This window comes from Lasiodiplodia theobromae (genome assembly GCF_012971845.1).
Source record: "Lasiodiplodia theobromae strain AM2As chromosome Unknown scaffold_17, whole genome shotgun sequence".
In the NCBI taxonomy this organism is placed as follows: Eukaryota; Fungi; Ascomycota; class Dothideomycetes; order Botryosphaeriales; family Botryosphaeriaceae; genus Lasiodiplodia; species Lasiodiplodia theobromae.
The window spans coordinates 675,075-702,231 of record NW_023336377.1 but is presented as its reverse complement, the minus strand read 5'-3'; the positions used below and the strand labels follow the sequence as shown (position 1 = coordinate 702,231).

The following is a 27,157-nucleotide window of genomic DNA, read 5'->3' as shown; positions in this document are numbered from 1 at the left end:
CAATTTGTCGATTCTGCTCGGAGAATGACGCAGGGAGAGAAAAAAAAAAAACAAAAAGGCAAGAAAGGGGATGGAGGAGCAAAAAATTATTATTTCTAATGTCGTGTTGATGAGAGAGCATGCAGAAAGGATGCTGGCGGACGGAATAAATAGGCGAAAGAAAGGATGCGGCTTTTGTGCGATTCGTCGGGGCCGAAAACCAGGTGAGCGGACTGCTTATGTAAAACCACAACAACGAGGTCGGCGACCAAGGAAGACAATTGACTATGGATAGATAAGTCAGATAAAAGTTTCAATCACGTTTGACATCGTACTTACTATTTTTTTTACAATTTTTTTTAATTACCGTAACACCTACACTTGCGCGTACCTGGCCGTCACTTCAAAGATATAAAAGAAATATGCCAATAGAACCCGGAAAAATATCAAGATACAACGCAATGCACTCATTCCAGTTTGATCCATTTTGCACTCCGATGACATCTCTCCCATGCTTGGGCATTGACTTGCCCAATAGCAACCCTCTCCGCATTTTCTCCAAACCACTGAATCAACATAACATCTACCAGGATGTCTTCCAGAAGGCAATCGTTGTGGCCCAGGTAGCAGACGGAAAGCGCTATGATATCGAAGTGCTTTTCGATTAGAGTGAAGTCCCCCAGGTCTTCGAGGTCAAAGCTGTCCAGCGTTCCCATTGCCTTTTGCTGATGGTCTGAGACTGTGATCTTCTCGCAGGTAGAGCCATCCATTGACAGCCATATAAGACTATCATTCTGTGTCTGGTTGGTGCCTTTCTCTAAGAAGCCGACTGGTGTTGCCAAGGCATAGAATTGAAGATTGACCTTGGTCCCTGGACTTAAGCTGTGTGATGTTCTCACTCCGTCGTTGATTTCTTTTAGAAATGTGGCGCTGTAGGCTTTTAGGAGACTATCGCCACCTGGGTTGGAAGGGTAATCGAATGCTACCGAGCGTTCCTGGGAAACGACCACCATCGTCTTCATCAGAAAGGAACGGCTTTGATGGTTCTGTGAAGCTTCATCCGAGAACACCTGGAAAGAGACTCTGCCCGTCCAACCCATCCAGGACCAACTCGCAAGCTTTGGGTCAGAAGAGCGCCGCTTCAGTGGAAGGGTTCCAGGATGCGCACTCCATAGGAGCGCAAATCTGAAAAAGCGCATTGGCAAGCCCTGGTGGAAACTGCAGTCCCAAAGAGATGCTAAAGCGGATTCAATACCAGAAAATGCAGGCCAAACATCGGAGGCGAAGCTAAGATCCTTGCAGGTGTAACTTTCAACGATCCACTGGTAAGATAAGAGCCATGACCATCCAGAAGCCATTGCTAATCGAGGCAATGGAAACATCGGCATTCTTGCGTCTTTAGGGTTGAGTTCCCACTCATCCGATAATCCACTATACCAGCTTCCGGTGCCGCACTGGAGGACCGTCCGATTCGTGTAGCTAAAGAGGCGCCTACGGGAAAGTAGTATTTCCTGGTAGGTCCATGCACGGCTTCCGAACTTGGAGGAGCGCAGAACTTGCTCCAGATCGTTGTCGTCCACTGGAGCCTCCATTCCTGGATACGTTTCCGAGAGGGTCAAATCGGTGTAGTGGGCACAGGGAAGACCGCTGTTAGCGTTCAGTGCCTCGGCCGCCACGATGGTTAAGAATGACCGGGAATAGATCTGTGCCATGTGTGCGATCTGATGGTGCTTCTGCTCTGCGTCATCTTGGACAATACAAAGAGAATCGATCCATAGGTAGTATCCCTTGAGACCTCGGACCAATTGAATGGCGTCTCGAGCAACTTGTGGAATATTTTGCATGATGGCGTTGAATGACCCTTCCTGGCGGAGGAAGTCGAGATTGGATTTCGAAAGGCAGTGCTGTTCGACGCCTCCCCAAACATAGCTGAGTGTGAAATAACCACATGTTGCTGAGTTCCGTTGAACCAAACACATCCTTCGGACATCGATGAGGTTGATCTCAACATCGTCTTCTCCAAGGCCGAGGACGTCCCCATTGCAGCTCTTGCCGTGATCCTGACAGCATATCTTCAGCTCCGACAATATCGGTTTGCAGCGGCGAGCGATGAGAGCTGTGGTATCGCGATTTTTTGAGTCCATAGGTTTAGAGACAGACGGATAAGGCTGGTGTTGATCAAGAGCTGAAAGGAGGGCAAGGCTGTATGAAGTGCTGCCACCAAGGCAGCTGCATGGCTGCTTACGCAAGTACGTACCTTTGTGATACTCAACTATTCAGGCCGCGCGTTTCTAGCCTTCGATGGGGTACAAGTACGTCGTTGTTAAGATCGCCCCAAGGCCTTGGATAATCGAACCGAGGATGCTCTCCCATACCGTACGGCATCGTGGCGATAATACTGCTACTTCAATTGAGCACTCTAAGTCTAGCAGTTGAAACGGGAAGAATTGAGCGGTGGAGTAATTCCCCTCCGCTGGCTGCAGGGCCAGACTAACCGATAACGGAAACCTTACCATACAGCTAGCTGTAAATTTCGGGCGCTTGACGTAGCGCCCAGACCCTCCAACTTTCAAACCACCTTGCGCAATAAACATCAACACCCGCTACCCTCGCATTCCAAACCCTTTCCCGTCTTCCATTCCGCCCCGGAAGCCATGGAAGCACCCCAAGAAAGCGATGCCCAACGCCGCGCGCGCGAACGTCGCGAGCGCCGTCAAGCCAAGATCGCCTCGCAAGGCGCATCACGCCTGGAAGCCATCACCTCGCTGAGCGGCCGCCCAGCTCCCGCAGTCGAGGATGGTAAGCCCTTCTCCACCTACAACTTACTCTCATACCTTCCGTACAGCCTCTGACACACTTCTCCAGCCACCCCCGCGCCCAGCAAACCTGCCGCAGAACCCACCACCACCACCACCAACGCACCCGCAGCGACGACGACGACGACCACCCACCACGACACCACCGACCCGCCCGAAGTCGACATCAGCGAGCACTACTACCAACCCACGCCGCGCCGCCTGCCCCCCTCCGCCAGCGCCTCCGGCGCCTCCACGCCCTTCGGCCCCGCCAGCGGTCGGGACAGCCCAGCGGTCGGCGGCGGCGGCGGTGGTGGTAACATGGACGACCCGATGATGCTGATGATGCAGCAGATGCTGCGGGGAGGAGACGCGGGCGGGCAGCCGGGAGGCGGCGGCGGCGCACCGGGAGCCGAAGATCCCATGATGAAGATGATGCAAGCGATGATGGGCGGCGGTGCACCAGGCCAAGCAGCAGCGCAGCAGCAGCAGCAGAAGCAGACCAGCTCGGCGTACGTGTGGCGCATCGTGCACGCCGTCTTCTCGTTCGGGCTGGCGGCGTACGTGGCGCTGACGTCGACGTTCGACGGGTCGAAGCTGAGTCGGAGCGCGTCGGCGTTCGGCCAAGATCATGACGAGGAGGCGGCGGCGGTGGGCAGGCGGTTGTTCTACATCTTCGCGACGGTCGAGGTGCTGCTGCAGACGACGCGGTTCTTTGTCGAGAGGGGACAGCTGCAGCAGGGTGGCATTATGGGCACGTTGGCGACGGTGTTGCCTGAGCCGTTTGCTGGGTACGTGAGGCTGGCCGGTCGGTATAGCGTGATATACACAACCGTCGTGGCGGACGCTATGGTGGTGGTCTTTGTACTGGGAGCGATGGCTTGGTGGAAGGGAATGGTGGTGAACTAGGGAGTGTTTGGAGCTTGTGAAGAAGTAGCAGACTGTTTGTACAAGGAACAAAAAAATCTCAAAGAATATCCATAGGCATCTGACGGCTGGCAATCATGTTATCGTGAAAACTTAGGACGGCGGCGAGGTAGCCAATGGTCCGCAACTATGAAGGCTAGCCATATTGATGTGTAGCCTTTCCCAAATCCTGACACCCCCGTATTATCTCAGTCTATTGGCCCGCACTCCCATTTGAACATATCTGAGTATCCTCTCGTCCGAGAAAAACGCGCTTTTTGATATATGTCCGTAATCCTGCAATATGGTACAATCCGACGCAAGCGCTCGGTATCTTTCTCTCCTCCTTTCACACCCCAGTTCTAATACCACATTCTTTTTCTTCCTTCCATCTAACCCCCCCACACCAAGGTTTCCCCTACGCGCCACACACACCCATCCCGTCTCTACGACGGATTCAACGCCACGCCTCCCCTCGCCGCAGCCAGCATCTCAGCCTCCCTCTTGCGCTGCCTGTTGACCTCGGTCTGGCGCTCGCTGTCCCTGCGGCTGCGCTCGTCGTACTCCTTCAGCTCCTGCAGCTCTTCTTTCTCCACCTCCGTCGGCTCGACCTCTTGCGCGCCCGTGGCCTCGTACAGCTGCTGCAGGATCTCGCTCTCCGTCTTGTGCTTCATCTGGATGGTGACGGTGCGGTTGGCCGATGTTGTTGCCGATTGCGCTTCGGTGGAGGTGGAGGAAGAGGGTGCGGAAGAGGAGGAAGAGAAGATGATGTTCATGACGGCCGGGTCGGACTGCGCGGCGGTGCGGTCGACGGTGATGCGCAGCGCGGGGTTGCGGTACTGCAGGCGCGGAAGCATCGTCCGGAAGAACTTCCTGTATGTCCCCAATCGCGACGAGGGGCGTTGTTGTTAGAGACGTTTGTGCTCTGGTTCAGGCCGGTGGTATGGTGAGGTGTCGGACGTACTTGGGTCCTCGGTGGCCGTCGTCAATCTTGGGCGCGAAGCGCATGGTTATTTTCTTGACATCCTTGGGTAACACGGCGGCGCCGGGTCCGAGTCTGATTGCGAGGAGCTATTTAGGGCAGAAAGGTGGTCTTAGTTTAGTGGTTTTCGGAGGTGGTTGCGGCACGCCAGTGCGAGGAGTTACCTGCTGTGAATTCGCAGACGCGTTAGCAATTGCGGGTGGAATCCGGGGGTGAAAATGATTCTTACTTTCTTCAGCTTGTGCATGCGCTGTCCTATCGTCGGCATCTTGGCGGTTGTGTGGAGAATTGGAGTATTGGGCGGGTGGATGCTGTTATTCGGCGGAGGAGCCGATCAGAAGGTTTCCCATGGGCCGTCGGAATTTTGGAACGCCGGTATCTTATCTTTCGCTGATTCATCGGTAAGGCGCGCCAACTGGTTCCGAACGCGCTCGCGTCGAACCACGAGCCACAAAGTCAATGGATGACGCGTATTTTGCAGGATTCTATCACAAAATCACACGTGTGTGCTCGGCAGTGGGACATCATCACCACGACAGTGCAGCTATGAAAAATCCATTGGCCATGAGACCGAACGCCCCGCAGTCCCAACTACCTAAGTCCTATAGTAGTACCCATGACGTTTCGCCGTACGCTTCTGTACTCATAACAGTACTCGTGACAGGTATTTACACCCCATCTCATCCAATAATCTAAACCCTGAGAACCTGCGGACACTTTTGCATAACTTTTACCGCAGTTGGAGCGTCAAGTTCGTGTAACTCGTTCTTGTTATGAACTAATCATCTACTGCGCGGCGGCAGGCGCAGGGCGCTGACCACCGGGAGTGGGGGCGGCCCTCCGGCTAATAGAAAGTTAGATATACTCAAATTAAAGAAACAGAGAACTTACACAAAAGTCCTGCTAAGCATGGAGATGGCAATCATGGGCAGCCAGCTGGGCATCTTGGAGAAGCCCCAGATAACGTAGGCGACGGGAACGGCCACGTTGTACTTGACAAGGGCGCCATCAAAGGGGTGGAAGATGCCCTCGTAGGGCTGGGTCTCCTTGTACTTCTCCTCGAGAGAGATCTTGGCAATGTCCGTGGCAGTGGTCGTGGTCCTGTTCAGGTTGATGAAGCGGACAGTGGTGGCTGGGGTGGACTGATCCTCGAGAGGAGCGGGCAGAAGAATGTGCAAAATCGAAGGAGGACCGGCGGCCCAGGTGTTGCAAAGGACAGGCTCTGCCTCGCAGTCGACCAGGCCGAGATTGGGCGATTTGGGGCTGGCAGCGAGGAGGGGGACGGATTTCTGCAAGGCGGGTCAGTCAGCATTGCGCGTCCAATGGGGCGGCACAGGGCCTCCAACGTACAGTCCAGGCCTCAGTAACGTTTCCGCACAGGCCGAAGCACGTCTTGTTGCCGCCGGTAAGGTAAATCAACCACTCCTCGGGGGCGGCGCCGGCAGCAGAGGCGCTGGGGGTCACGACGTCGCGCCAGTTCTCCAGGGTGAGGTTGGCGACGGCCTTCTCGACAACCTTGGAGGCACCGGCATCGATGGGCGACTGCACGGCGGGAATGGCAGTCGAGACGTAGTCTTGAGCCTTGTTAAACCAGCCCTTGACCTTCTCGGCCAGAGGCACTTGCTCCTCGGCGAGCGCAAGCGCGGGGAGGGCGACCAGGAGAGTCTTGGAGAAGCGCATTGTGGCGGTTCGCGGGGTGGTGGTGGGAAGCGGGTGCGAAGGGAGAGGGTGGAGGCGAGGGACGGCGCGCGGTGGTGTGCGACGATGCGGTAATCGTGCAGATAATAAGCGGCGAGGAATGTGGCGGAGAGCTGGCAGGCAACAGGACGGGACTTAAGCCGGAAGCGCGACCAACGGTATGCAACGCTAAGGATAGGCCGAATTGCAAAACACTGAGCGATGGAGGGAAATGGAGATGCCAGGTGACAATTCGCGCGGCGGGCAGGGGATCCCGAAGCGACGCGTCGAATTAAGCTGGAGGCAGTCTACGGCGAATTGGGCTTAGTGTGCTCCACGTCTTGCAACTGCTGGCCAGAGCTCCAACGGCCCTCCTGCAGTCGCGTCCCAGTCGCACGCAAAGGGCGCCGTGAATCTCACCCTTGGTTGGGGCAGTACAACCATGGCTATCTGCCGCCAACAATGTCCCCTGCTGAGCTTCGCCGTGCGCTGAGTTTTCAGCGGCCCGCTCCCACCGTTTTAACTCTTCGTATCTCTACGCCGCCGCTGAGACCCGCCCGCCGCGCACTGTATCATCCTTCATTTCTGGACCTGGACAGTGCGCACCATGCATCCTACGCCCGCCAAGCTTGTCGCGCTGCTGGCCGTCACCGCTCAATGGTCCGGCGTCGCTGCTGGTCCGATTGAGAAAAGAGATGGTGAGCAGTCGTGATCTCCATCCATCAAGTCAAAGCTTCCTTATCCTGACAATCTGCAGACTCCACCTTCTCCGGTACATCAACCGCCCCCACAGCCGCTCCTGTGGAGACCATCAGCACTGAGATAGTGAGCCGACCGACTATCACTGGCGTAGCTCCCACTCTATCACCAAACGCATCAAGCTCCCTGGCCCCCAGCGGCGATTTCCCGATCTGTGATTTCAGCATTGCAAAGCCGTTCTGCCTGCCGACCAACAACTCGGAAGTCTACGTCGGTGAGCGCTACTACGTGACGTGGAATCCGCACTATTTCAAGCCCAATTCGACCGTCAATATCCTGCTCAATTGGTTCAATGATACGAACAGAAATGTGTGGGCAAGCGGGCCCATGCAGAGCAAGTTTGGCGTCACAGCTATCGACATGAAACAAGAATGGCTGCAAGGTTATACAGCCTACAACCTCACTTTCTTCGCACAACACTTGGACGCTGCCGCTGGAACTACCGCAATCGTGTACGATGGTCCAACAGTGGAGCTCCAGGCAAAACCTTCGAGACATCTGGAGCCACAGGAGGCCCCGAAATCGGCCCGTGAAATGGGACTGAAGGTTGGAGTGCCGGTTTGCTTGGGATTCGCGGTCCTCGTCGTTGTCGGGTTGGCATTTGGAATGCGTAAGCACAGGCGCATTGGCCTCGGTAACGTCATGGGTCGCAAAAGAGGCTACGGCAGCCGTAAAGCGCGGTGGCAGCGTTTGGGTCGTGGTAAAGCTAGCAAAAAGGATGATCTCTTGCAGGAACATGAGTTGCTCAGATCCGGGGAATACCAGGATGACCCGCTGGCGCAACGGAAGCTCTCGAGCGATTCGAGTTTGGACACAGCTGTGGAAAGGCCATCGGATGATCGAAATGCGTTCAGGGAGGAGATGGAGAGACAGAAGACGGGTAGCCGGCAGTGAATGAGGAATGCACTTGTAAGCAGGGAGGCATCGGATCCGTAGCTGTATTATCTACTAGTGGAGTTCTACAAGCTGGGTGGCTGCATCTAGGAAATGTTAAATTCCTGAGAGCTGCCAATCACGGCGGTTACCGAATCCTGACTAGTGTACCGTTTGCCGGACCCCCGCAAGCCCCCACATGACTTGTGTGTCGCTGCCCCGACTCGGATCACACCACGAGTGCAGCTTTGCTGCTCTTCCACTGAACTATCGGCAAAGTCTCCAAACAGGTCTCACCCTCGATCAGGAATGTTTATCTGCGCCACCTGACATGTCCGTTATTTGTGAAGCCACCAGCAGGAGTTATGTTATCGAAGACAGCACACCTTCTCTCCCCGCATCCGCGTTGCCCCGCCAAGACAGCGGGCTCTGCGCACGCTGCGAGGTCCTGGCCCTAGACGACGGTAAGCAGGGCGGCCAGGTCAGAACCGAAAATGGCGAGGACTTCGTATCGTTCGGAGATAAGAGATGGCTGGACCTGGACTACAAGCTCGAAGACCGCCTGCCGGATCTACCCGCTCTCAGCGCATCTGCGACCGCCGGTTGCGGCTTTTGTCGACTTCTCAAAATCGCCATCTTGAGGCTCGTGGGCGGCGAAAAGACTCCCGTCCCACCTGACAGGTCACATGTCCTGGCCAAGCACCTCAAGTTCCTGCTCAAACCAGGCCACAACCACGACCATTTCCGCTCAAATCACGACAGAGATCAAACCGTCTTTGACGAGCTTGCGATAGAGCTGTTTTTCTCTCGCGATGAACACATCGACGAATGCCGAAAGCCGAGACCCAGGTTTGCTATCGAGGAAACCCTGTTTTTTGAAGTGCATGCAACGCCAGGTATTTCCTAATCAGGCACATGCCTCCTACTCACGGCTGATGAGCTTTAGGTCAGTGTGCTAGGTGGCTAGGTATCTCTCGACGGCCCATCGCTCCATCCGCACTGTCTGCAGCTGGTCAAACAAGACTCAACGAACTTGTTGCCGGTTGTCCTCCACAGGGCTCAGAAACGGCTCGTTCGTTTCTCCCTTCGAGGCTTGTGGATGTTGGCGGCAGAGATGGTGCCCGAGAACCTCGCCTGATTGTCACCTCCGAACATGCCAATCTGGCTAATGGAACCTCGGACGTACGTTCTGTTCCTTATGTGGCCTTGAGTTACTGCTGGGGAGAAACCCGGCCGTCATTCACCACAAAGAAAGACTCCCTTCGGGATTATCTCCAAGAGATTCCGGTGAAGAATCTCCCGGATGCTCTTCGCGACGCAGTGCTGGTCACGCGAGCGTTGGGACTTCGGTACTTGTGGGTCGATTCCTTGTGTATCGTCCAAGATGACACTGAAGACTGGGAGAGAGAATGCGCACAGATGAAGTCCATTTACTCTGAGGCGCATCTTACTATCTCAGCTCTTGCAGGGGAGAGCTGCCAGCGCGGCTTCGCAGATCGCGCACTAGCTGAGCCGGAAATTGCAGTGCAATTCAAGTCATCTCTACGACCGTCAGTATGTGGGCAATTTTACTTGAAATTACCACATCCTCTAGGGATTGACGAGCGAAGCGTATTCTCTAGTTGCCTAGATCCTTGGGATTTCCCTACTTCCCGAGTGGCACTGACAGTACGTGGATGGCCGCTCCAGGAGTGGCTGTTGTCCCCGAGGAAGCTTGTTTTCAGAGATGACATGGTGTACTTCCAGGCGGGCACGCGTCGAGAAGCGGAGAACGGCTATATCACTCACGATGAATCGTTAGATGAATGGTCGAACTCCCTCAAGAACACGGAAACGGCAATGCAGAGATGGTACGAGCTCATGGAGGAGTACTCGCTGAGAGACCTGACCTACCAACAAGACCGTCTCCCTGCCATTTGCGGGTTGGCACGAGATGTGTCCGATCGTCTTGGTTTGGAGTATGTTGCCGGCCTGTGGGCGTCCGATCTACAGAAAGGGCTGTTGTGGACAACCTTGGCAGAAGACGATGAAGACAAGATTCCGCTGACCCAGCGACTTGCTGAACTAACGAGCACTGATGCGTACTTGGCTCCATCATGGAGCTGGGTTTCCTACCCTCACGGAATCCTTTGGTCTTTACCTGGACTTGACCTCTCGAGCTCTCACATATCTCTCCTCCCAAGCTGTGAGCTCGTTTCAGCTGTAACCACTGCTGACGGTCTAAATCCATTTGGGCGCATCAAAGCCGGACACCTCAAAATCCGCGGCAAGTTCTGCCAGTTGCCGTCACCGAAGGTCTACCTAGCATCGAAGTCTCAGTCCAGGCTGTTGACTATCCGAACGACAAAACCAGACCGTGATATCGCGACAGTAGAACTTGACTTCCGTTTCGATCACCACATTACCTATGAAGGATTCATCACGCCCCTTACCTTGCGCGACACACCGCTGGAAGGTCTTTCGCTGCTGATGACGTCCAAGTTGGACGACAAGACGGTTGGTGGACTCATACTTCTGCCAACAGGAGTTGAATCAGAGTTTCGGAGGGTGGGAATAGTCGTCTCCAATCCCCGAGGCATGAGGGCTTTTGATGAGTTTGAGACTCACAAAATTCGGATCGTCTGATTGCACGAGGTTTTACGTATTTCGAATCCGTAGTGTCTTCCACGCCCACGAAGGGCTTCAATTCGGAGCTTGAGAATATCTGCAGCGAAGACGTGCAGTCCAGCTATGCTTGTATCCGTGATTGCATCTTAAAGACAATGTCCCTCCCCCTAACGCCATGCAAATGCACAACATCCTCATCTTTCTCGCCTACTAGAACTCCTACTTCTAACCCATATAGCCCATGGATTTTGAAGGACAGTGAGGAGCGATTTGGCAATCACACGGATGTGATCCACATTCTCTCCCAAACTTAAAGTAACTTCAAGTGCCCAGTGACCTGGTTGATAACGCTGACGGGGCCAGGTCCAATGCCCAGCACCGTGGCGCTGCCGGCAGCAATCTGCGTGCGGCCAGCATCATGGATGACCTGCGCGCAGAGACCCATGCTCAGCGCCTGCGCCTGGAGCAGCTGCATGTCCTCCTCGCTGGTGCACTTCAGCGCCACCTTCATCTGTCCGTACCTCTCCCAGCGGCGAAGGAGCGGCGAGTCGGGGGCCTGGCGGAGGAAAGCCTTGTAACAAGCGAGGGTGGCATGGCCGCACTGCGCAGCGATCTTGCCTGCTCGAAGCGTCAGCGCAAACGGCCTCTAATGTAGATCCAGCAAGAAACATACCCGAGCCCATCTTCAAGTCCGTCCGCACGACCAGCACAAGCTTGCATTCCTCGTTGCGGTCCGTGAACGGGTTGAGATCCTGCGGCGCAGCCTCATCCTCGTCTTCCTCCGAGTCGCTGCTTTCCTCCTCCGAGCTGCTGCTCTCTTCTCCGTCCTTCTTCTTCTCCTTCTCCTTCTTGTCCTTCTTTTCCGACTTCGCGGCCGCGCGCCCGGCTTCGACGCCGTGCAGGTACCATTCTTCGGACACGCGCTTGCCGAGCCAGAGGCCGCCGACGATGACGCCGCCGAGAGTGCCGACGAAGGCGGAGACGAGCCAGGGGAGCGGAATCGCGACGCTCTGGCGCATGAGCGACATGGTGGAGGCGGGGCGAATGGGGAAAAAGAGGGACTGGTTGCGCACGCGGGTTGTGTTCTTTTTTGTTTGATCGGCGAGAGTCAGACTCGAGAGCTCGGGCGTCGACGTCAGTTCGGCGGAGCTAGAGGCTGGAACGCTGTGGTTACCCGGCGATGCAAGCTTACAGCAGCTCGGTGACTGGAAACTGCTCACAACAAATGTTTCAATTGAAACCCGATTTGCAAATATGATGATCTGTCTCCCTTCGATGTTCTTGGACCCCACTAGATGTATGAGGTACAGGGTTTGGAGGTCATCCAACATTGGCTTCCTGTTCAGCATGGCACATTTTTTAAAGCATGACCGAAATGTATGATAGATTGCTTTTTACTTGTAGCTTCAGTACTCCTAATAGAAACATAAGAACTTCAGACGTCCGTGGTGGTCTCAATTGCATTTACAAACCTAGGCACGGTCGAGCGCGCGGCGGCGAAACGACCTCCGGCCGGCGAACCTTCAATCTTGCACCACCGCGGAAGCCGTCCTCAGCAATTCGACCGCCGCGGATACCAACCATCCCCCACACCACGTCTCGGGCACGCCGCCCGCTCACAACCGCCACAATGGCTCTCCGCGCACCCTCATCGTCATCACTCGCCCTCCTCGGCCGCCTCACGGGCCCGATAACGACGCAAACACAAGCCCGCACCTTCGCCAGCAGCGCCGCCCTCAGCGCGAAGTCGACCAAAGCCAAGCTGCGCGACGACCACGCCGACGTGCCACGCTACCCCTACGGGCCCAGCCTGTGGTACAAGCAATCCAACCACGGCCTGTACGGCGGGGCGCGGATCCAGTTCGGCAACAACGTGGCGAAGAAGTCGGAGCTGAAGACGCGCCGGCAGTGGCGGCCCAACATCCAGCGCAAGACGCTCTTCTCGCGCGCACTCAACCGCGGCGTGCGCGTGCGCGTGGCCAGCCGCGTGCTGCGCACCATCGACAAGGTCGGCGGCCTGGACGAGTACCTGCTGGGCGAGAAGAGCGCGCGCATCAAGGAGCTCGGCATGGGCGGCTGGCTGCTCCGCTGGCGCCTCATGCAGACCGACCGCGTCAAGAAGCGCTACGCCTTGCAGCGCGAGCAGCTGGGCTTGCCGCGGGATTCTTTGTTTGACGAGCAGACGAGGGGCATGAGCGGGGAGAAGGTCTCGGAGGAGGAGATGGCGGAGCAGGTCAAGTACTACGATTCCATGCTCGAGAAGGAGGACAGCGTGCTGCTGAGCGAGGGGACTCAAGAAGCTGTTGTGGAGGAGGCAATCAAGGCAGAGGGTTCGGCGAAGGCGGCTCCCAAGGTGGTGGCATAAATTGGGCTACGTGCTAGGGAAGACAGGTGGTTGTGTACGGGTTGTTTATATCACGGATTTCATGGAAGGATACTGTAAAATTATGATTGCATTCAGCGGGCATGGCGCAAGCAAAAGCTGCTGGGCTCTGGGCAAGGAAAAATCGACATTCTCCAGGCCTTGTCTACCTAGACGGATGTGCATGATAGATCTCAAGCCAATCAAGTGCCAGTAAATCAACTCCATGACCCTACAGGAACCATCGTAACTCTGCACGTGCAAATGCGGCATGACTGATTGCAGTCAAACACACAAGGCAACTTCATCTAGATGCAGCGTGACGCAAGCAATTAGATGCTATGCAGGTGCACAGGTCGGAAATTTGAAGGCGCCACTTGAATCTGTCCTCAGACCAAGACTTAGGCAGCATGTACTCAACACAAGCATCAAGATCTATCTAAAAAGTATGTACGCTGTTACGGTTGTGTCTCCTGTCTTCAGCCTCCAATGGAGGAATTCCGCGGAAACTAGGAATGTAACGCGCCGCAAAGCCGCCCTCCCGGCTCAACCTGAAGCAGAGCCCCAAGGAACCGTTCAGACGACCCGCTGTAGTTCTGAAATACCTGTCGGCCACACAGAGGCACGTACACTAGGTGTATTGTCTCCCCTGTGCGTAGCCGGCCGAACTGTCGCAGCACTCGACCCTGGACACCTGCGAGATTGTTAGTTGCGGTTCTGCGCGGAAAATACTGCGATTTGACATACCGTTAGGCGCAAGGGAGCGCTGGACACAGGTTTGTGTTTTGGTGAGGAAGAAAGTTGCGCGCGCCAGAGATTTTTATGGGCGCGTCGCGTCCGTGCGTTTCACCGCTAACCGCATCCAGATGGGCGGTGAGTGCGGCTCCCAAGGTCAACTTCTATCGCCGCCGTCACCGATACCCGCGACACTTCAGCGGAATCGTCAGTCCTCTCCACCCTTGCCTCAACGCCGTCGCATAAAGGCTGCCATCACCTATCTCGAGACCTAGCGCGGCACAAATCACCCAAGATGGACGCCATCTCGATTGAGGAGGCCAACAAGATCCGGGTGGCCATGGGCATGAAGCCCCTTCCGGTCCCCGGCAAGGAAGACACGTCCGGCCCCGTCTTCAAGGAGCCCAAGGCCGGCGACGACTCCGATGAAGAGCCCGCAAGCACCCTCGAAACCCGCTCCGCCGCCGCATTCGACAACTGGAAGCAGATAGAGGAGGAGAAGGCGGCGAAGGCAAAGCTGCAGGCAAAGAAGGACGCGATCAAGAAGGCCCGTGACCAAGCGCAGCGATTCGCCAAGCTTGAGGGCCAGGGCTTGGGTGAGGGCGATGATGTGGATGCGAAGACGTGGCTCATGGGGCAGAAGAAGAGACAGAAGAAAATCGAGAAGGCCAGGAAGCTTGAGCAGGAACTCGCTGAGCAGGAAGCCCAGTTGCAAGCGGAGTACACTGCGAAGGACCTGGCCGGTGTGAAAGTTGCCCACGAGTTTGATCAGCTCGGCGAGGGCGAGGAGCACATTTTGACGCTCAAGGATGCCGCTGTCGACGACGAGGAGGCCGGAGACGAGTTGGAGAACCTCGGTCTTGCGGAGTCTGAGAGAACGAAGGAGCGCCTCGACTCGAAGAAGAGGAAGCGCGCGTACGATCCGAACGACATGGACGAGTCCGGCCAGCAATCTATCCTTGCTCAATACGACGAAGAAATCGACGGCAAGAAGCGCAAGGTGTTTACTCTTGATGGGCAGGGTAGAACGGTGGAAGAGACTCAGAAGATCAAGGATGATGGCACTCTCGGCCAGTCGAAGGTCAAGATTAGCCTTGACCTGCTGCAAGAGGATACGCCCATCTCCGACTACGTGGACCCCTCCGAAGTTAAGATCAAGAAGCCCAAAAAGAAGAAGAAGGAGAAGAAGTCCAGGAAGAAGGCTGCCGACGATGACGACATCTTCCCGATGCCAGAGCCTGCTGCACCCCAAGAAACCGGGGGGATGGACGTCGACCAGGCGGAAGCTGCCCCGCCAAAGAAGAAGATCGTGGAGGACTTCATCGATGACGAAGACCTGCAAGCGAACCTTGCCATGCAGCGACGAGCTGCCTTGAAGAAGAGGAAGAAGATGAAGCCTGAGGACCTTGCTCGGCAGCTCCGTGAGGAAGCCTCCGAAACTCCCGATGTCATGGATACTGTTGAGAATACGGAAGATGAGCCTGGTCTCGTCATCGATGAAACTTCGGAGTTCGTCGCCAATCTTCAAGGGCCAGCAGAGCGACCGGAACGCCAACGCAACAAGTCCTCTCAGCCACGGAGTCGTGCAGTCTCCGAGGCAGCCAATGGTGTGGATGAAGAGGGTGATGTTGATATGGACAAGTCATACGCCGAGGTCGAGGAGGCACAAGAACGAGCAGCCCGCGAAGCAAGGAGCGTGTCGGTTCCAGACATCACTACCACTGGTCTGGACGAAGAAGAGACTGTCGACCGCGGTATTGCTGCAACCCTCCATCTCCTCAAGCAGCGTGGACAAATCGCGGAGGCGAATGGCGGCGAGCTCAACCAGAGGCACATCGAGCACCAGCGCTTCCTGGCCGAGAAGCAGAGGATGGAAACGGACGCCGAGATGCGCGCCAAGCTCCAGCGTGAGCGTGATCGCCGCTCTGGCCGCCTCGAGCACATGTCCGCCCGCGAGCGTGAAGCCCTGGCTCAGAAGGCCAACCAGGACCGCGACCGCCTCGAGTCGCGCAAGATGGCAGACATCTTCAACAAGGAGTACAAGCCGAACGTCGAGCTCAAGTACATTGACGAGTTCGGCCGCCGCATGAACCAGAAGGAGGCCTTCAAGCACCTCAGCCACCAGTTCCACGGCAAGGGCTCCGGCAAGCAGAAGACGGAGAAGCGCCTCAAGAAGATCGACGAGGAGAAGAAGAGGGAGGCCATGAGCAGCTTGGACTCCAGCCAGCATACCGCCATGAACACGGCGATGGATACGACGGCGAAGAAGAACAGGCAGGCGGGTGTGCGCCTGCAATAGACGGTGCACGCTGGTCCGCCGAGAGTGAGAGAGAGCTTACTGGACTGCAGGGTTTCTTGCAGAGGAAGACAAGGCGTAAGGAGGCACTGGTGTTTCGAAGGTTAGTATGTACTACTCTTGTCAGTATAAATGGGATTAAATGTTAAACAAAACTATTCTTTAGTCCACGTGAGATCCTGGAACGGCTTTCAAGGTATGTTGCCTGCAAGCTCCATGTTCTCACCATAGACGATCAACATCTGCGCCCCTAGTGAGCTAACCGTAAGCTATGTGCTTGGTAATTCTTGTCCCAATAGCAATGATGTGATGGCGGCGCCGATGCATGCGAAGTAGCTACACTCCCGAACGTCGTCAGCATTTCAGTGCCCATTGATACGCCAGTCGGCTCAAAGCTCTGTCTCGGAATAGTCGAAATGCAATGAGATCCCATGATCCCTGTAGTGCAGCAGGCTGATCTCGGACTCAATATCTCGTGTACCAAAGTGATTCGCTGACAGTATTTTGGATTGGCGTCGTATTACTTTAGAATCCTCGGGCGGGTCGTGTATGACGCTATGTGATATGTAGCAAAGGATTTTTTGCCTGTAAATGATAGATGATCCGTAGTTGATGACGCAGTACACGTAAATGTGAGATGTGACGTCCGAGTATGAAAGTCTGCCGGCGACATTATAAAAGAACGTCGTAAGGTAACCGGTCGACAGTGAAGAGATTCTGTAACCGCCCCACCTTCCCCCCTTCCCCACCCGCCCCGCCCACCTCCACCCCCTCTCTTCTTCTAAGGCTAGCAGCTTGATGCTGTTAAATGTGCTGCAACTGCTGGTCTTGAATTACAAAGGGCCAAATGAACCAATCATCGTTCTTGAATCAGTTTCCCAACGCAGGCGAAAAAAATCATTCGAAGGACGCGAAGCACGCTACTGGCATATCGATGAAAAAAGGCAAGAACATTGCATTGCTTCTAGAACTTCATCATTCTTGTGATGTTTCACTACTAACGCAGGCAGGTAACTCAAATGAACGCCCAGTCGAAGTCATCGACCACACCAGCAAACAGAGCTTGATCGAACGTCCTGTTTCCAATGTCAGATACATACCGAACTGAACATCACCACCGCGCCAAGCCCACTGTGGCCTTGATTGCATAACGGCCTTCCTCAGGATTGGTATCGGGGGCCATTCTCATACCTTTCATCCAGGGTTCCGAGGACATCATCCAGAATGCCCCGAAGCTCCTGGTTATTATTAAAGCGCTTGTGCTCCAGCGCTTCCATTGCCCCGGTGGCCCTACAGTTGGACCAATTCCACGACAGAGTACCTGGGTTCAAGTATGGGACAGTTTGACTGACGAGCAAGTTCCACGTTGCGGAAATGGAGGGATAGCTGAGAAGGCTGTGCATCGTGGTGTCCTTTGTCCAAGCATCCTTTGACATGCCGCTCTGCTGATGGTTAAGCAAGTGTTCTTGACGGAGGGCGAAGTCATCAAACACAGCCTCGCAGATGCCGCAGGCGTATAGGCTCTTCTTGTCACTATGGTGTGTCGTCTCAAAATGTTGACGGGAACACTTGGTCCTGTTGACATGACGGGTACGTCCCAGCTTGGTGTTCCATGACCTCCCGCAGTCCAGGCATCGGTGATGTTTCTGAGGTTCGTGGTTCTCCTCGATGTGGTTGGTCAGGTTTCCCTGGCTCCTATATGGCGGTACATCGCAAAAGGGGCACCAATGAATCCGATCTGTCATCAGGAAGACAATGTAACACGTCTGTATGTTGAGAAATGGGAAGGGGACGGAGAATATTGTAGTTAGGTCGAGGTGTGTGCAGAGACAAGGGCTGTCAAGTTTCTTGAGCATGTGGTTGAACACAGTGATGAAGCCGCACAGCGCCGAGGACAATTGAAAGAGCATAAGAAGTGAGCATTTAAATATTCTACCGCCACAGCGAGGCTCCTACCTTTCGCATGGCGCCGCACGCACATGGACGCAGCCCTGTTTAGCTGACTGAGAGGAGCTGCAATGTGAATGTTAAAGGTGACGCACTGTGCGGTACCAAACAACAAGTCAGAGACATGGTGAATAAGCATTATGTCTGTTCCTCCAATCGGCGCGCGCCAAGGCCTCCCTACTTACTGCCCGCATCGTGCATTCGGACTAACGGTCTTCGCGCCATGCCATAGAACTCGAGAAAGCTGCCAGACAAATCAGACGTAAGACCGGTCTCGTGGCTTGCAGCTTACGGTGACAGCAAGCTCAGCCATCTAGCGGGATTTAGGCGTCAGCGAAAGCGGATTGCATACCGCCACAGACAGGGTTGGCAACGGACCCAGGCACACGGTTCGTTTCGGGCGGACGTCGAATGGCGAGCAGGGCGCCAGCCCGAACGGGCGAGCGTGCGGCGTTGGCCCCCTGTGCGTACGCTTGGCTGGCCCTCGGCGCTAGATGGCTTGCATTCGCCGGCTCGTGGGTGCTGTTATACTGAGCACGATCGGGGGGAGCAGCGAATGAGACAGGCTGCGAGGGACTGCCGCAACGGGCAAGGTGGGGATCGAGCAGAGGTGCCACAAGGTCACTTTGATGCTTATACAGCTCTCACAATTGTCTGATCGAAAACGAGTTGAAAAATCTATGCTGCATATTCGAAGGGTTACAACAGGCTGCGAAGATGGAATATCGGTGACGAGATGTCCGACATGCGATCATCCAGATTAGTATTCCATAATTTTGTTCAAACGTTGGCCAGAGAATCACACCCACGGCAGATGGCAGCCTGACTGGTCTTGATATTCTTCTGTACACGACGAATGGCTCGCGAAGCCTAGCACGTTGAATCATCTTTTCGGGCTGCACATTTTGAAAACTTATATTTTTGTGAGGCGTATGCGTACTGAGGTGGAACAGGGAGTTTACTGCTAATGGGAACAACTGCTGATGGAAACAAGAAGACTGGACTGCTATCGAGATGAATCTTTAGGGGATTCGGGAGGCCTCTAGCGAAGCGTAAGAAAAGACTCGTGTGCCAATGGCACGTGACTTTCATGCTCGTAGGGCCGGGCGCCGGGGTATGTCTCAGGCAGAGGTCCGGCACTCGTGGCACCCGTGGTCTTGACAATTTTCTAATTACTTTAAACGCTAAGTACACCTGACCCAACTCACATAAACCTCAAAAGCAGCACATTTCCAACTAAAAAGGCAACCACAGGCCAAAATGACATCTCTTCCTGCCGCAATATCCACTCAGCTGACCATAAAATCATATGAAACGCCTCCGTCATTCCGAAGAAATTGCTAAAGGATTTGAGATAATAGGAAACCCTCAACGGAGCCGTGGCCTCAGACAAGAGCGAGAGGAGAACCACCGTGAGCACCAAGAAAATGAAGCAAGGCATATCGAAAGGCGCTACAACTTCATCCTCCAGTAGCTCCTCTTCAAGAAGCAGAAAGTCAGGCTCCGGTGTCGCTTCTGCGGCCGCGGGGTCTCGCAGTTCTGTCTCTTCAGTCTCCACTGGATCATTGAATAAGAAGGTTTGCACAGCGGGGGTGCTTGGCTCGTCTTGCTGCGCATGGCAACGCTTGCAGATGGAAGGTTGTGTCGGTCTTTCAGCCAAGCCTCGGCTGTGCCTTGTCGTAGGTGCATTCTGCTCGGATGTTGCAAGGTCGGCGGAGGAAGTGGAGCCGACGGCGTTTGTGACGGGAGAGTTGGGAGAAGACATTTTGTTGGTTCATGGATGGATTTCTCAGACGTGCTGCCTTCAATGTTTGATTTGGAGCTCCTCGTAGTGCTGTGCAAGCTTGTTATAAACATGTAGTCTGCAGTTGAGAGCGGCAGTGAAAAATGAAATACACGGTGCCTGGAAACGGGGTCACTCTTTCCACGGGACGGGGTCAATATTCCGTGGGCGAAACTGGAAGAGTGACGCCGGTACTGCTCAGTGAAAATTTGATGGGAAAAATAAGCCATAAACACTCTAAAGTGAAAGTTCTATGGTCTATGCATACAAGCTCACACTTCAGCAGTTGTTAAATACTGAAGCATACATGTCGAATTTCTAAGTGGCGCATCATTCCAAGCGACGCATCCTACGCCTGGCGGAGTCCCAGGCCCTGAACAAAGGCTGCATCCCACCAAAAAGTCCGCACGACCAAGCGACTGATACCACATCAAACAACATCAAGAATATCGCCAGCGGTACATCAATTGGACTGTGTTCACCCGCCATGAAGCCCATGGACGCTATCATGAAGACATGATAGTGGAGCGCAATCATGTTGCACGCGTGCGTCAACTTCGGGAAAGACTCATTCATGTGGTAACGAATCCTCTCGGCCACCATCATTTGCCCAAGCGCGGTCATCGCAAGGAAGGGGTGGGAGCTCGCAAGGTGTTCTTCATCTGTGCCCATAAGGGTGCGGATGATGGCCGTAGTTCCCGCTATAAGCGCAAGTGAAAACCAGAACAGAAGAGCGGCCTTGAAAACGTTCCTGTTGTAGTTCTTGGGTTCGGAAGAGCTGTAACTGTGATGTGTCGTCCTCTCTTCATCGAAGCGGGCGGAATCGACCCTAATCGTCCTCGGTCGTTGGTATGGATATGGAAACATTTTGGAGAAAGTCGAAATTGATCGTAGGTGGTTCCACTTGACTGGTGCACTGGAACTGTCGAATATTTGGCGATGGAGTGAATTCGTGGGGCTTGCAGTATTGTTGGAAAAACTCAGAAAGATGAAGCCAGATTATATATTCAATGCTTTTATGGGAGTAGGACGTGATCAACCAGGGTACATCCTCAGAAACTTATCCAGTTGGGGAGCCTAGCTCAGGGTACGCCGGATCAGACCCCCATAATCCAGAGAGCCCATGTCTATTCTATTCTACTAACTCTTCGCAATCGTGACATCATAAACCCGTGGCGCAGCGAGCTCTGGCTCTACTCCACGTAAGCAGTGAAAATTTGAAGAGCTTCCCTGGCGCTGTATTCGACCTCGACGCCTTGCCCAACAAAGAAAATATAGCCCTCCTTAATCTCGTAGACCTTTCCGTCGATTTTGAGGTCACCAGAGCCTTGCGTGCATACCAACGAACTGGGCCCAGTGACGGCGGAAAGAGTTTCGCTGGCTCCACATGGCACTTCGGTTGCGAGCATGTTAAACTCACCCATGGGAGGAGCATATACCTTAGTATGACCGTTCTTGCTACCTTGGTAGGGCTTGCTAGGCAGGATGGCCTCGTTGGCATCATGGGGAGTGAATGTCAGACAGGAAACGAACGTTTCGATGTTGTCACGGTCGGCGCGCGGGCAGAAGCCGGTGTTGAGAACGTTGTTTGACCGCGCCATGCACTCGATAATGTCTCCAGCCAGGTAGGCGTGGATTCCATCAGCGGGGATGTAGATGCTCTGTCCAGGCTGTAGTACCAGGTAGTTCATGGTGATGAGGGCGACCAGACTGCCAGGGTCCTGTGGAATTTTTGGTATCAGCAACATGACTGAGCTCAGAAACAGGCTCAACATACCGTCTTCCCGTACTGGCCTTGCAAGCGCGGCAGCAGATCCGGAATGTTGGTGTACTTTCCAAATGCCGACTTACCCGCCTTGCCCAGCGCCTCTTCCACCTGCTTCACTTCGGACTCTGACGCCTCAAGCATACGCTGCACCACATACTTGAGCGTCTGATCGTCAAATGAAGGCTTCTTGACTTCGGGCAGGAATCTCTGCAAAGCCTCGAGTGACATGAGCTGCTCAATATCCTTGAGCGGCTTGAAGCCGCAGAAAGCTTCAAACTTGGTCAAAGCAATTGCGATCTCGGGCTTGTGGTTCGGGTCAGTGAAGCTCGAAGGGTTCTTTCTGTGCAGCTCGGATGCAAGCTCCTTGTTCTACGAAGTATCAGCATTGGCAGCTCGGATCACAGGCGGAGCGAGACTGACTGGATGCAGTTGAAGCGGAAGAGCTTTCGCAATGGACAAGACCTTAGGGAGGTAGGGCAAGTCCTGGCCGAATTTCTGGACTACTGTCTTGCCTAATAGCTGGTCTGGGTTCTTGTTGATGAAGTCCTGGAGATTTTCTCCCGTTTCCAAGACATATGCTGGTAGGTCCGGGTAGGTGCCGTACCACCTGAATCCGTCAGCATGGGCAGCGGGAGCAGAGTCAAGAGGAGATACATTTCGGCGTAAGGCTTGCTCTCGTCGAGCTTGAAATCAGTCCTGGGCGTCATGGCTGCCAATCGAGCAGCGACAGACTGAGAGCCCTGCTTTCCCCACGGGTACTCGTTGCAGTAGCATTTCAGCTGGACGACTTTTTGAGACATAATGCAAGGAATTGGCAGACACAAAGTGACAAAAACGATTCAATTGCCGAGAGGAAGAGACAAAGCACCAAAGCCGAAGGCGAGAGTAGTGTAGTTGTAGTTTGGTCGCGGCAGCACAGGAGACGTGGGTTGTTTATGAAGGCAACTCAGCAGAGACTCGACGTCATAGTCGCGTCGGCGTATCGGGGGTGGAAGATGCGGCGCAAAGAACCAACGGGAGGCCCGGAACCCGTCGTTTTGTGGAGAAAGTCAGTCAGTGCAGACATTGATTGTTAATCACCATTGTGTCGTCGCTGTACACGCTTCGGCCCCGCACTCCAAGTTTCGTTATGGTAGCGTGGTGTTCTTGGTCGATCCATGGCCGCGAAGTTGCGACAGAGTAGCACGGTCCGCGCGAATCCCGGATCAGATTGTCGTGGAATTGGAAACTAGAGGCGTCTCCACAGACCGTGCGGGGGCTAAACTCGGAGATGCAGCGCTCAACGTCGTTCTCGAAAAACAGAGAGAGGGACGGGTGACGCGAGCGGCGACAGGGATTGGTGACAGGGCGGAACCAGGGTGTGTCAAATCACCGTCGCGCGGCTGCTCACCGCCCGGCGCTCCAGGGTCCGCAGCAGGAGATTACAAGCACTCTTGGCTCCTCCATCTCGTATGCCACCGTGGTAGCTGAGCTGCTGACTCCTTCGACACCACACTCCTCGTCCTCGTATCCGTCGCGCACGCTCTCGGGATCATGTCGCCTTGATCGCCCTCTCCTCCGCCTACAACACCTCTCCTTGCGTGCTTGTCGATCCGCCAACTCTATCTCCCCAATTCGCGAGCGCCGCACTCCTCTCCCGACTCAACCTCCGCCATGCATTTCGCATTCCCTCCGCGCAAGACCTCGCGCCCGCCGCCCTACGTCGCAGCCGCCAATGCGCGCAGCCAAGGCTCCTTTCTTACCTGTCGCATGGCCAGACAGCTTGCCATCTACGGCTTGATCGCCCTGGGCTTCCTTTACATCGTCAAGACTTGGTTCTTCGCCGGACCAGCCCCGGAATACATTCCCGCCGGCACCCCGCCCGTCGTGGTCGTCACTACCTTCGACTCACGCCTGTCCGACTCGTTCAAGGAAAAGATCCGGCTGAACCGGGAGACCTACGCCGCCAAGCATGGTCAGTTTGGCCAGTGTGCTGGATATGCCTTAGGAAAGCTGACTGGTGTCTAGGCTACGCAACCTTCTTCGCCAACGCCTCCGACTACGACGTCGGCAACAACCCGATCACCTGGGCCAAGATCCCTTCGATGCGCCACGCCATGACCGCTTTCCCTCACAGCACCTACTTCTTCTACCTCGACATCAATAGCCTCGTCATGAACCAAGACCTCTCAATCGAACAGCACATTATGCAGAAGTCCCGCCTCGAACAGCTCATGATTGTCGGCCTACCGGTCGTTCCTCCGGATAGCGTTATCAAGACATTCGCGCATATTTCTGGAGACAACGTCGATTTCGTCTTGACCCAGGACACGGATAACCTGTGCCAGAATAGCTTCATTATTCGGCGGGGAGACTGGGCCAAGTACTTCTTGGATGCGTGGTTCGATCCGCTGTACCGGTCGTACAACTTCCAGAGGGCTGAGGGCCACGCGCTGGAGCACATTGTTCAGTAAGTTTGGAGATCCTTCATGATGCGGATTGAAAGTGAATTAACCGACTTTCTAGGTGGCACGGTACGGTCCTTGCCAAGCTTGCTCTTGTTCCCCAACGCATCATGAATGCCTACACCAGAGCCGAGGAGGGCGGCACGGATGCCATGTATCAAGAAGGCGATTTCATTGCCGCCTTTCCCGATTGTAATGACGAGAAGAAGAACACGTGCGAGGACGATATGGCGCCCTGGTGGGGCGTATCCCAGAAGAGTTCGGACTCGTCGTCTTGATGAATTGAACATTTGAGTTGTTGGCGTTCAATGGGTATATCCGAGTTCATGGTGACATAAAGTTTGCGAGGCGTTTGGATTCCTGTTAGCATCTTCGGTCTGATCGTACAGTGCTATGTATTAGTATCCTGATACCAAAGGCTACTTAAGCCTAAACCCTTTATAAACAAATATTCTGCCTGCAATCTACGAGGAGTAAATAAATGAAAAAAAAAAGAGTGATATTGCTTTGTCATAGCTACACCGTTCTCAAAATTGAGACCCTCACTGCACCAAGACGGCCCCGCAATTGTGCCGACCATGGTGACAGAAAGCGGCAACAAGCTTTCCACCCTTGAGTTAGCCGGCGATCCTCGTCGGGCCCAACCCATCAAGCCCCAGCCCTATCCCGAACCACTCCCAGCACCTCCAACTCCGCCCACTCGCAGGTCAAGTTTACACCTGGCCTCGTCGAGATCGCTTCAGCACAAAAATGCTACCGCCGATAGCTCCTACTGTTCTTGAGCGCAACCCGAAATTCAAGGTGCTGTACGACGACATCTCGCAAAACAAGCTCAACCCCGACGCGTCGACAAAAGATGAAAAGAAGCAGCGCCTGATAGATCAAGCAAGGGAAGTACGTATATTTCCTTTGCGCATATGCAACCCTGTCAAAATTTCCACGGTGTGCATTCATGAGCTAGTTGGCCATGCCTTTTTCTGAATGACCTTGAAGCTCGGTTCTGTGCCTTTGCTAATTGGTACAGGAGTTAAATACAAAACGAACCGACCTAGCAAAGACAGAAATTTTGAAAAGCTCTCTCGAGAGCCTCAGTGCACGAGCAGCCGATCTTCCTGATGAAGTATGGCCCCGGATCCTCATAGGAAATTCAGCCCGTCCTGCTGACACCCGCCAGCTCCACGAAGTCGTGACTATTGTCGCCGCGCAGCTGAACGGCCGCATCCCCTCTTCTGACCGTGAAATACTACAAGAAGACATCGAATACTTCACCGTACGCCCCCCGCTCCCCCTTCCAAATCCCACCACCAAACCGAACCGACTAACCTAAACCAGGAACACATCGTCCCCATCTCCCGCGCTCTATCAACGCACCTCAAATCCACCGCCCTCCAACTCTGCCGCATCGCCACCCCCGAATGTCCGTCCTCCTCAGTCTCCATCCCCATCCCCATCCTCCCCATCCTTCATCCCCGCCGCTGACCAGCACCACAGCCGACCCCACCCCCTCCACCATATCCGACCTCCCCACAATCGCCGAGGACCAACGCGCCGACCTAACCACCTCGACCGCATCCCTCGCCGCCCACCGCACCGCCCTCGCCGACCTCGCCGCCGCCACGCTCGACGCGCAGACCCGCCTCGTCGAGGTCGTCGTCCGCGTCCTCGAGCAGACCGTGCACGGCAGCGCCGCGCGGGCGGCGCGCGCCAAGGCAGAGCACCTCGCGGCCGTCGCGAAGGGGTTGGAGTTGAAGTTGAGTGTGGCGATGTTGGGTGCTGTTGCGAAGGAGGGGGGGAAGGGGGAACTGGAGGCCGCGGTCGAGGGGTATGGCGCGTGGTTGAAAAGGGAGAGGGAGGAGTTGGAGCATAGGAAGGGGATTGCGGAGGAGAGGTTGAGGGAGTTTGAGGAGGTGGGGGGTGGAGGGGGGGCGGGGGCGGGGGCGAGGGCGAAGAGGGGGAGTGTTATGAGGGAGATTGCGAGGAGGTATGCGGAGGTGGAGGAGGAGATTGCTAGGGTGGAGGGGGAGTTGGGGAGGTTGGAGGTTAGGTGATTAGGTGTGTGGTACGTTTGTTTTCGCTTTTTTTTTTTTAATCTTAGCTTGGACTGTGGAGAGCTCTTATTTTGAAGATTTCATATATCCGAATGATGATAGATTAACCTACTTTGAGGCAGGCTCTCCCCGGAAGAAGCAGTAGAATCGCTCACCAAGGAAGCTCCTCGCCGTCTCTGTGCCAGAATTTCCCGGTATCTTCAATCCCCTTGCTCACCAATATCTTGTACAGCTTCCCCGCCGCCTCATCCGGATCCACCATCCCCGGAATCCCGTGCGCCCCCTCCAAGGTCAACGTGAGCGGCGTCCTGACCATTCCCGGGTGCATGATGACGACCACGACGCCCTTGTCCCTCAGCTCCACGGACAGGTTCTTGCAGATCATATTCAGCGCCGTCTTGGACGAGCGGTACGCGTAGCTGCCGCCCGAGCTGTTGTCCGCGATGCTCCCCACGCGGCTGGACACGTAGCCCAGGCGCGGGCTTGACGACTTCAGGATGTTGGGCAGGAATGCTTGCGTTAGTAGTAGGGGGCCGAAGGTGTTGACGGCGAAGGTCTTGGAGAGGGAGCTGGCGTTGAGCGTGGTGAGCGAGTCGTGCGCCGCGTCCATGACGCCTGTCGTGGAGTGGTGTCTCTTAGCATGAAACTTTATCTCGAGTGTTGAGATACAGTTTTGGCGTACCAGCTACGTTTAACAGCAGATCTAGGGGTCCATCTCCGTATTGCTGCTTGAATTTCTTGATGGCGTCTTCTGATGTGACGTCTAGCTGGGACGTCTTGCAACCCAAGCTCTTGAGTCCCTCCCCGTCTTGGACATCGATGGCGTGCACGTCGTATCCCTATTATTTCCATAAGTTTTGAGTTTCATTGTTTGCGAGAGGAGAGCCTACTTCTTTGATCAAGACTTTGGCAAATTCGTGGCCGATGCCAGAATTGGCTCCTGTGATGATAGCAGTCGGCATTTTCTTTCAGTGCAAACAAATATTTGCTAGTAATCTCAAGAAGGATATTTCGGAGGTTCCATCATATAAATGCTTTTTTACAGCTCACGAGAAGTGACAGGAATGAGGGGAAGGGCTGACAAATTCATATATGCGGGGATGACGTTCCGCTGATGTTGCTGCCTGCTCACTGTCGCATTTCAGAGCTAAATTGATTCAGCAGCAATCAGAATGGTACGATGATCGCGGAACCTT

General features: G+C 54.8%; 14 protein-coding genes across 14 annotated transcripts; 7 read left to right on the top strand and 7 right to left on the bottom strand.

The window, feature by feature from the left end:
* Positions 1-446: 446 nt before the first annotated feature.
* Positions 447-2,123, bottom strand: LTHEOB_6142 (Heterokaryon incompatibility protein; the record flags this gene model as incomplete). Its single annotated transcript, XM_035515366.1, has 2 exons — positions 447-850; positions 1,475-2,123. The coding sequence occupies 2 exons, from the start codon at positions 2,121-2,123 to the stop codon at positions 447-449; spliced, it is 1,053 nt and encodes a 350-aa protein (XP_035373273.1).
* A 510-nt stretch (positions 2,124-2,633) lies between these two features.
* Positions 2,634-3,683, top strand: LTHEOB_6141 (Sad1 interacting factor 1 protein; the record flags this gene model as incomplete). The annotated part of the gene is made up of 2 exons (XM_035515365.1): positions 2,634-2,778; positions 2,845-3,683. The coding sequence occupies 2 exons, from the start codon at positions 2,634-2,636 to the stop codon at positions 3,681-3,683; spliced, it is 984 nt and encodes a 327-aa protein (XP_035373272.1).
* Positions 3,684-4,126: 443 nt separating this feature from the next.
* Positions 4,127-4,930, bottom strand: LTHEOB_6140 (50s ribosomal protein Mrp49; the record flags this gene model as incomplete). Its single annotated transcript, XM_035515364.1, has 3 exons — positions 4,127-4,553; positions 4,645-4,751; positions 4,892-4,930. The coding sequence occupies 3 exons, from the start codon at positions 4,928-4,930 to the stop codon at positions 4,127-4,129; spliced, it is 573 nt and encodes a 190-aa protein (XP_035373271.1).
* Positions 4,931-5,448: 518 nt separating this feature from the next.
* On the bottom strand, positions 5,449-6,342 carry LTHEOB_6139 (Pth2-domain-containing protein; the record flags this gene model as incomplete). Its single annotated transcript, XM_035515362.1, has 3 exons — positions 5,449-5,506; positions 5,554-5,951; positions 6,013-6,342. 3 exons carry the CDS (start codon positions 6,340-6,342, stop codon positions 5,449-5,451), a joined length of 786 nt encoding a protein of 261 aa, XP_035373270.1.
* A 604-nt stretch (positions 6,343-6,946) lies between these two features.
* LTHEOB_6138 (uncharacterized protein) lies at positions 6,947-7,992 on the top strand (the record flags this gene model as incomplete). Its single annotated transcript, XM_035515361.1, has 2 exons — positions 6,947-7,037; positions 7,097-7,992. 2 exons carry the CDS (start codon positions 6,947-6,949, stop codon positions 7,990-7,992), a joined length of 987 nt encoding a protein of 328 aa, XP_035373269.1.
* Positions 7,993-8,302: 310 nt separating this feature from the next.
* On the top strand, positions 8,303-10,596 carry LTHEOB_6137 (Heterokaryon incompatibility protein; the record flags this gene model as incomplete). Its single annotated transcript, XM_035515360.1, has 3 exons — positions 8,303-8,820; positions 9,293-9,320; positions 9,661-10,596. 3 exons carry the CDS (start codon positions 8,303-8,305, stop codon positions 10,594-10,596), a joined length of 1,482 nt encoding a protein of 493 aa, XP_035373268.1.
* Positions 10,597-10,888: 292 nt separating this feature from the next.
* On the bottom strand, positions 10,889-11,606 carry LTHEOB_6136 (Mitochondrial peptidyl-tRNA hydrolase; the record flags this gene model as incomplete). Its single annotated transcript, XM_035515359.1, has 2 exons — positions 10,889-11,196; positions 11,252-11,606. 2 exons carry the CDS (start codon positions 11,604-11,606, stop codon positions 10,889-10,891), a joined length of 663 nt encoding a protein of 220 aa, XP_035373267.1.
* Positions 11,607-12,208: 602 nt separating this feature from the next.
* LTHEOB_6135 (54s ribosomal protein l24) lies at positions 12,209-12,943 on the top strand (the record flags this gene model as incomplete). Its single annotated transcript, XM_035515358.1, has 1 exon — positions 12,209-12,943. One exon carries the CDS (start codon positions 12,209-12,211, stop codon positions 12,941-12,943), a length of 735 nt encoding a protein of 244 aa, XP_035373266.1.
* A 1,027-nt stretch (positions 12,944-13,970) lies between these two features.
* LTHEOB_6134 (DNA binding protein sart-1) lies at positions 13,971-15,974 on the top strand (the record flags this gene model as incomplete). The annotated part of the gene is made up of 1 exon (XM_035515357.1): positions 13,971-15,974. One exon carries the CDS (start codon positions 13,971-13,973, stop codon positions 15,972-15,974), a length of 2,004 nt encoding a protein of 667 aa, XP_035373265.1.
* A 1,012-nt stretch (positions 15,975-16,986) lies between these two features.
* Positions 16,987-17,606, bottom strand: LTHEOB_6133 (uncharacterized protein; the record flags this gene model as incomplete). Its single annotated transcript, XM_035515356.1, has 3 exons — positions 16,987-17,047; positions 17,163-17,504; positions 17,560-17,606. 3 exons carry the CDS (start codon positions 17,604-17,606, stop codon positions 16,987-16,989), a joined length of 450 nt encoding a protein of 149 aa, XP_035373264.1.
* Positions 17,607-20,894: 3,288 nt separating this feature from the next.
* Positions 20,895-22,176, bottom strand: LTHEOB_6132 (Mannose-6-phosphate isomerase; the record flags this gene model as incomplete). The annotated part of the gene is made up of 4 exons (XM_035515355.1): positions 20,895-21,422; positions 21,479-21,838; positions 21,890-22,076; positions 22,124-22,176. The coding sequence occupies 4 exons, from the start codon at positions 22,174-22,176 to the stop codon at positions 20,895-20,897; spliced, it is 1,128 nt and encodes a 375-aa protein (XP_035373263.1).
* Positions 22,177-23,122: 946 nt separating this feature from the next.
* On the top strand, positions 23,123-24,191 carry LTHEOB_6131 (Alpha-mannosyltransferase; the record flags this gene model as incomplete). The annotated part of the gene is made up of 3 exons (XM_035515354.1): positions 23,123-23,423; positions 23,477-23,918; positions 23,975-24,191. 3 exons carry the CDS (start codon positions 23,123-23,125, stop codon positions 24,189-24,191), a joined length of 960 nt encoding a protein of 319 aa, XP_035373262.1.
* Positions 24,192-24,663: 472 nt separating this feature from the next.
* On the top strand, positions 24,664-25,961 carry LTHEOB_6130 (Galactosyl transferase; the record flags this gene model as incomplete). Its single annotated transcript, XM_035515353.1, has 4 exons — positions 24,664-24,807; positions 25,088-25,183; positions 25,246-25,330; positions 25,405-25,961. The coding sequence occupies 4 exons, from the start codon at positions 24,664-24,666 to the stop codon at positions 25,959-25,961; spliced, it is 882 nt and encodes a 293-aa protein (XP_035373261.1).
* A 151-nt stretch (positions 25,962-26,112) lies between these two features.
* On the bottom strand, positions 26,113-26,923 carry LTHEOB_6129 (Short-chain dehydrogenase/reductase SDR; the record flags this gene model as incomplete). Its single annotated transcript, XM_035515351.1, has 3 exons — positions 26,113-26,576; positions 26,644-26,800; positions 26,852-26,923. The coding sequence occupies 3 exons, from the start codon at positions 26,921-26,923 to the stop codon at positions 26,113-26,115; spliced, it is 693 nt and encodes a 230-aa protein (XP_035373260.1).
* Between the last annotated feature and the right edge of the window lie 234 nt (positions 26,924-27,157).